At 40.2% G+C, this 7,977-nt stretch overlaps 1 protein-coding gene across 4 annotated transcripts in view; it reads left to right on the forward strand.

Moving 5' to 3' along the window:
* The window catches only part of SPPL2B (signal peptide peptidase like 2B), a 98,457-nt gene extending 92,850 nt beyond the window's left edge, over nucleotides 1-5,607 (forward strand). The window contains exon 15 of one of the 4 annotated variants that reach the window (XM_075862926.1): nucleotides 4,376-4,459. Coding sequence is in view for 2 of the 4 variants with exons in the window: in XM_075862908.1 (XP_075719023.1) it covers nucleotides 4,376-4,687 (312 nt within the window). In the remaining 2 variants the exon portion in view is untranslated. Of the gene's footprint in view, nucleotides 1-4,375 lie in introns of all 4 variants that reach the window. The other 3 variants (XM_075862935.1, XM_075862916.1, XM_075862908.1) reach the window with 3 other exon arrangements.
* The last annotated feature ends 2,370 nt before the right edge of the window (nucleotides 5,608-7,977 follow it).

The following is a 7,977-nucleotide window of genomic DNA, read 5'->3' on the forward strand; positions in this document are numbered from 1 at the left end:
TCTTGCCAGTTTGGGGAACTTCTCCTGGAAAGTGTTGCCGCCTTGGTACGATGCGTGTGGCCCCGCTTCCAGAAGTACTGGTTGCCCCCCCCCCCTTCTTGGTCCCTAATAATTAGGTTCTTGATAATCACCTCTTGAAATTCCAGGAAAGATCCCGTCTGGCCTGCACATTGACGTTGCACGTACGCATTGTACAAAGCCATCTGTATGATGTGCCCGGCCAGCTTCTTATACCACACCGCATGGCGCTGTAGGGCTTCAGGATTTGATCTTACAAGTCCATCCCTCCCATGTACCTATTGTAGTCCAGGATGCAGTCTGGTTTGGGGGTGGCCTTTCCTTCATATATCCTAAACCTGTAGGTATACCCGGATGCACTCTCGCAGCTTATACATCTTCACGCCATACCTTGCCCTCTTACCCGGCAGGTACTCGCGGAATTGAACCCTCCCTTTAAAATGTACGAGGGACTCATCAATAGAAATACACTTCTCGGGTGTGAATGCTTGGGAAAACCGGGCACTGGAACGGTCTAATAGGGGTCTCCGTTTATACAAACGGTCAAAACTGGGGTCATCTCGGGGTGGGCACAGCTCATTATCAGTATAATGTAAGAAGCAAAGTATTGCCTCATTTATTTATTTCTTTAGGTTCCAGTTCAGTTCTGAAGTTGCTTTGAGGGGCCCATATATTAGAAACCCCTATCAAATACCCCATTTTAGAAACTAGACCCCTCAAAGTATTCACAACAGCATTTAGAAAGTTTATGAACCCTTTAGGTGTTTCGCAGAAATTTAGAGCAAAGTAGAGGTGAAATTTACATTATTTTTTTTTGTCAGAAAATCCTCTTTATACCATTTTTTTTATAACCCAAAAGGATTTATCAGAGAAACGCAACTTAATGCGTATTGCCCAGATTCTGCAGTTTTGAGAAATATCCCACATGTGGCCCTAGTGCGGTAATGGACTGAAGCACCGGCCTCCGAATCAAAGGAGCACCTAGTGGATTTTGAGGCCTCTTTTTTATTAGGCACCATGTCCGGTTTGAAGAGGTCTTGTGGTGCCAAAACATTGGGAACCCCCCAAAAGTGACCCCAATTTGGAAACTAGACCACTTGAGGAATCCATTGTCGTTTTCTTGGAGTGCATGCGGCTTTTTGATCAGTTTTTATTCTATTTTTAGGTGGCGTGGTGACTAAAAAACAGCAATTCTACTACTGGTTTTTTTATTCTTTTTTTTTTTTTACTGCGTGCACCGTGCGCTATAAATGACATATTCACTTTATTCTGCAGGGTGATACGATTACGTCGATACCATATGTTTATAGTTTTTTTTTATGTCTTATGGCGTTTGCACAATAAAATACGTTTTGTAAACAATCATTCACTTTTTGTGTTACCTTATTCTAAGAGCCATAACGTTTTTATTTTTCAATCAATAAAGCCGTGCGAAGACTTATTTTTTGCGTAACGAACTGTAGTTTTGATCAGGACCATTTTTCGGTACATGCGACTTTTTTATCTTTTTTTTATTCCATTTTTTGGGATGTGAAGTGACCAAACAATTGTGATTGTGGTTCGGTTTATTATTATTTTCTTTTACGGCGTTCACCGTGCGGGATAAATAACGAAATAATTTTGTAGTTCAGGCCGTTACGGACGCGGCGATACCAATCATGTATAGTTTATTTGTTTGTTTATATATTTTTATTAATAATAAATGACTGATAAGGGAAAAAGGGGGATTTTTACTTTTAATACTTTTAAAACTTTTATTTTCTTATTTATACACATCTTTTTTTAACTTTTTTTTTACTGTATTACTTTGTCCCACTAGGGGACTTGAGGGCAGGAGGCCCTGATCGCAATTCTAATACACTGCACTACATGCGTAGTGCAGTATATTAGAACTGTCAGCTACTCACTGACAGCAAGCATAGTGGGTCCTGACGTTGTCAGGACCCACTAGGCTTCCGTCTATGGCATAGCCGGACGCCATTGTTTGGTGTCCGGTTGCCATAGTCGCCATCGCCGGCCGCTATCGCGTAGCAGGCCGGTGATGGCAGCTTAACCCCTAAAAAGCCGCGATGTCTATAGAACGCGGCTTTTAAGGGGTTAATCAGCGGGGACACAGCGATCGGTCCCCGCTGTAGGAGCTGTGACAGCTGCTGAACAAGACAGCAGCTGTCACAGCTCCTGTATGTGTCGGGAGGACGACCGAAACGGCCGTTACTCCCGAGACGTACTATTAGGTCATGGAGCGCGAACGATACAGCTGCCATGACTTAATAGTACGTCCAGGAGCGGGAAGGGGTTAAGGAAGAACGTCTATACATGTGCAGTAAATGCAGCCACATTTAAAATAAAAAGTTGACAACTATATCGACTTTTCCATGCAATCTAAATTAATGTTAATATGCATATATTTCATTATAACGTGAAATGTATTCGAGTACCCGAACCCCAGCGAAGCATTGTAAATATACAAGAGATATTTGTGGATAACATGGCCTCCACTTGCTTACATATTTTAGTTTTAGACAACAGTGTACTTTTTTTCTCTTGAATATTAGTACAGTGAAGGAAATAAGTATTTGATCCCTTGCTGATTTTGTAAGTTTGCTCACTGTCAAAGACATGAACAGTCTAGAATTTTTAGGCTAGGTTAATTTTACCAGTGAGAGATAGATTATATTAAAAAAAAAAAAGAAAATCACATTGTCAAAATTATATATATTTATTTGCATTGTTCACAGAGAAATAAGTATTTGATCCCTTTGGCAAACAAGACTTAATACTTGGTGGCAAAACCCTTGTTGGCAAGCACAGCAGTCAGACGTTTTTTTGTAGTTGATGATGAGGTTTGCACACATGTTTGATGGAATTTTGGCCCATTCCTCTTTGCAGATCATCTGTAAATCATTAAGATTTCGAGGCTGTCGCTTGGCAACTCGGATCTTCAGCTCCCTCCATAAGCTTTCGATGGGATTAAGGTATGGAGACTGGCTAGGCCACTCCATGACCTTAATGTGCTTCTTTTTGAGCCACTCCTTTGTTGCCTTGGCTGTATGTTTCAGGTCATTGTCGTGCTGGAAGACCCAGCCACGAGCAATTTTTAATATCCTGGTGGAGGGAAGGAGGTTGTCACTCAGGATTTGACGGTACATGGCTCCATCCATTCTCCCATTGATGCAGTGAAGTAGTCCTGTGCCCTTAGCAGAGAAACACCCCCAAAACATAATGTTTCCACCTCCATGCTTGACAGTGGGGACGGTGTTCTTTGGGTCATAGACAGCATTTCTCTTCCTCCAAACACGGCGAGTTGAGTTAATGCCAAAGAGCTCAATTTTAGTCTCATCTGACCACAGCACCTTCTCCCAATCACTCTCAGAATCATCCAGATGTTCATTTGCAAACTTCAGACGGGCCTGTACATGTGCCTTCTTGAGCAGGGGGACCTTGCGGACACTGCAGGATTTTAATCCATTACAGCGTAATGTGTTACTAATGGTTTTCTTGGTGACTGTGGTCCCAGCTGCCTTGAGATCATTAACAAGTTACCCCCGTGTAGTTTTCGGCTGAGCTCTCACCTTCCTCAGGATCAAGGATACCCCACGAGGTGAGATTTTGCATGGAGCCCCAGATCGATGTCGATTGACAGTCATTTTGTATGTCTTCCATTTTCTTACTATTGCACCAACAGTTGTCTCCTTCTCACCCAGCGTCTTGCTTATGGTTTTGTAGCCCATTCCAGTCTTGTGCAGGTCTATGATCTTATCCCTAACATCCTTAGAAAGCTCTTTGGTCTTGCCCATGTTGTAGAGGTTAGAGTCAGACTGATTCATTGAGTCTGTGGACAGGAGTCTTTTATACAGGTGACCATTTAAGACAGCTGTCTTTAATGCAGGCACCAAGTTGATTTGGAGCGTGTAACTGGTCTGGAGGAGGCTGAACGCTTAATGGTTGGTAGGGGATCAAATACTTATTTCTCTGTGCACAATGCAAATAAATATATATAATTTTGACTGTGATTTTTTTTATTTTTTTTTATATATAATCTATGTCTCACTGGTAAAATTAACCTAGCCTAAAAATTCTAGACTGTTCATGTCTTTGACAGTGGGCAAACTTACAAAATCAGCAAGGGATCAAATACTTATTTCCTTCACTGTATATACATACCCAGAAGATCAGCTTAATGCCATTGACTGAAATCTGGAATAACTGTGGGGTATATAACTACAGTGAAATTCCTTAAATCACTCGATGATCGTGAAATCCTGCGCACATCCAAATAAAATATACTAATGAAAAACCCTGAGAGAGCTCTTGCGTATTAATTGCATGGACACTTATACCTTCCTTCTTTTCTCAGCAGAAAGACCTACCAAATCCTAACCCCATTTTGGCTCCCAGTGGATCAGAAGCCTGTTTGAGCCAGCACGCTGATAATGAAGAGCCTGTCCCAAACCAAGACAGTGACCCTGCAACAGATCCACAGCAAGAAGACACTACTGCAGTCCCAGCGGATGAACAGCTGTGCCTGGCTATAGACAGGACTGTGGTAAAGACAGAAGATCAACTGAACTCTGGATCTGCCAGAACAGCAGAAAACCAGATGACTCCAGATGTAGATAGTACAATCTCCGATAGCTCAGTAAAAACTGTAAATCAAAATGTCGAATGAGACACTGCAAATGTCACCGCTTTATACCTTTACCTAGAGACAGGCAGTACCACATCCAAACACTAACTTCAAAGGTGGCTCCAAGTGCAGACAGGGCCAGGTCGTACCTAGAAGCTTTCCTCTAAAAGAAAACTGCAGAGAATGTAATATATATATATATATATATATATATATATATATATATATATATATATATATATATATATATAATTTCCACAACTTTACATAAAATAGTCTGATTTTGTTATCCAATACAGGGCATATAGATCTTTAAAAGGATGACATTATATCTAAGTACTGTTATACATTGGTAAGAAGAAAAAAAACATTTAGTCCAGTGAATATGTGGGGTGGAAAACCCCATAGCAAGCAGCTAAAGCGAGTAAAGGAGGATTGTTCTTTACAATCACTGTACAAAAACATGTCTGAATGTGACATGATGAAACCTCTGTGTCCTTAGCACTGATGTGTTTGCAAACGCTTGCTCAGAAAGCAACGACCCTGGAGTACAGCCTGCTTGTCCAGCTACCTCCACCACGCTCATTATGGTGCCAGCCAGTTATCCAATCACAGGTTAACTAGCTGCAAGAATATAGGAATTGAACTTTTGTCATGATTGTTGAACATAACTGCACGTCTCCTTAGTATCTTTCTGTATTGCAGGATTTCTTGTTTACTGCAAATTAAATAAGAGAAATGTTTCCTCCCTAATCGAACATTTTGGAAACATATATAGTTACTTATCATATTTTAGAGTTATTAATTTTTTTTATTTTTTTTTTAAATGCATTTACAAGTACAATTTTCTTTATATAGATGCATAGTTGTATGTATGTTCATACGCACTGCATATGATGTAACTTTTTTCATTAATCTCAATTGTAATTTAAGTAGTTAACTCACAGCTGCTTCAGTTGTACAGGAGATTGTAAATAAAGAATTTTTTTTTGCTTTTGTACTGCTGAGTAATTTTTTTACACAAGAATTGAAAACCATTAAATAGATGAATTTGTGTAGCCCATTTTTAATAACTAGAGCTTTTCCAAAAACTCTGATGGAAACTTGTCTTTATCAAAGAGAATAAGACGTTACAGCTCCATAGCTAACATGTCATCTTTTAGATTGATGGTCAGGGCATTCCATTTTTTCGCCCTATTGCTATTCAGTTATCCTTTGCATTGCCATCCTTACTTTTTTAACCCTTTCCCGACATTTGTTGTAAGTATACGTCATGGAAAGCTAGTGCTTCCCGCAATATGTCGTATACTTGCGATAAATGGATGGCACAGGCTCAGAACTTAAGCCCGTGCCATCAGCCGCGGGTGTCAGCTGTATGTTACAGCTGACACCCTGCTTTAATGGCGGTGACAGAAGCTAGCTCCGATCCCTGCCATCAACCCCTTAGATGCAGCGGTCAAAAGCGACCACTGCATCTAAGGGGTTTGTATCCAATCGGTACCCCTGCGGGTTGCTATGGCAACCAGAGGCCTAACAATGACCTCATGGTCTGTTAAGTATGGAAGCCGATTAGGCTCGCTGTTAGTGAGACTGACGGTTCTAATACATTGCACTACATAGGTATTAGAATAACAATCAGACGGTTGGGCCTTCATATCTTCTAGTGGGACTTAAAAAAATGTTGTAAAGCAATCGCCCTTTTTCCCTTATCAAGTTCTTTATTATTGAAAAAAAGAAATAAACCATACATAATTGGTATCATCTGGAACCGCCTGAACTATATAAATAATATGTGAAAGCAGTAAAAAAAAAACAATGCCAGAGTTGCTGTTTTTTGGTCACCTTGCCTTTCAAAAATTGGAATAAAAAGTTATCAAAAAGTCGCCTGTATCCAAAAATGGTACCAATAAAAACTATAGCTTGTCTCTGGAAAAACGAACCCTTATACAGCTCTGTCAACGAAAAAATTAAAAAAGTTATGGTTCACAGAACATGGCAACAGAGAGAATACATTTTTATTTTTTTTCCAAAAGCAATTTTACTCTGCAAAAAGTTGTAAAACATAAAAAAGCAATCTAAATTTGGTATCGCTGGAATCGTACTGACCCTCAGAATAAAGTTAACATGTCATTTATAACGCACTGTGAATGCTGTATAAAAAAAACAAAACGAAATTACTATGCTATAATTGCTGTTGTGTTTTTGTTTTTTTTTGGTCACCTGGCCTCCCAAAAAATAGGATAAAACGTAACAAAAAGTCGCATGCACCCCAAAATAGTACCAATAATAACTACAGCTCATCCCGCAAAAAAACAGCCATCATACCACTACGCCTGTTAAAAAAATAATCCAATAAGTTAAGGCTCCGATTCAGAAAATAAAAATGTGCAGGCCCTAGGGAAACCTAGGCAACGACACCATTTATCAGTGCGACACTGGCCTGTGCAGAAAGGATAGCTTCACAGAGTGACACACATCTATGGATTATTTTATTGTTTTGTTTTTTTTACCCAATTATTATACCACATGATTATGCCCTGATATATTATGCCCAGCTTACATATGCCCCACATTATAAACTAAAATATCAGTAATACTCCAAACAAAACTACGGAGTAAAATCTGTAGGCCAAATGGCGCTCCCTCCATTCTGAGCCCTACACTGTGCCCAAACAGCAGTTTACTTCCACATATATGGCATCGCCATACCCGGTAGAACCCTTTTAACAATTTTTTGGGATGTGTGTCTCCAGTGGCATAAGCTGGGCACAACATATTTGCCACTGAAATGGCATATCTAGGGAAAAATTGCAATTTTTACTTTGCACCATCTGCAGCGCATTCATTTATGGAAAACACCTGTAGGTTCCAAAATGGGATCACTTCTCCAGGGGTTTCTTTTATTATTTTACATCAGAGCCTCTGCAATTGTGAACCAATACTTTGTCAATTTCGCATAGTACTCTTTCACCCCTGAGCCCAGGCAAAAGATTAGGGCTACATGTAGTGTGTTTCTAAAACCGGGAAACATTGCATAATAATTAGAGAGCTGTGGTGGCACAACATCAAACGCAAACTCTCGAGCATTTATTCCCACCTATTGTTTCCTGGGACAACAGATCTGCCATCCTGCGTGACATCTTGGGAGTCAGAGCTTGGGCTGCGGCTGTCTGAGCCAGAGATGAACTAGGTTCTGACCTACTCACATGGATTCTCATTCACATTAGAAGTTATCTACTAGGTGGTACAAAACTCCGGTTGTACTTCACCGCATGGGTTCAGCGGATACTGATCTATGTTAATTACGAACTAGTTTGTGTGGTATTATTATC

The sequence above is a fragment of the Rhinoderma darwinii genome, chromosome 1 (assembly GCF_050947455.1).
Source record: "Rhinoderma darwinii isolate aRhiDar2 chromosome 1, aRhiDar2.hap1, whole genome shotgun sequence".
NCBI classification, from domain to species: domain Eukaryota; kingdom Metazoa; phylum Chordata; class Amphibia; order Anura; family Rhinodermatidae; genus Rhinoderma; species Rhinoderma darwinii.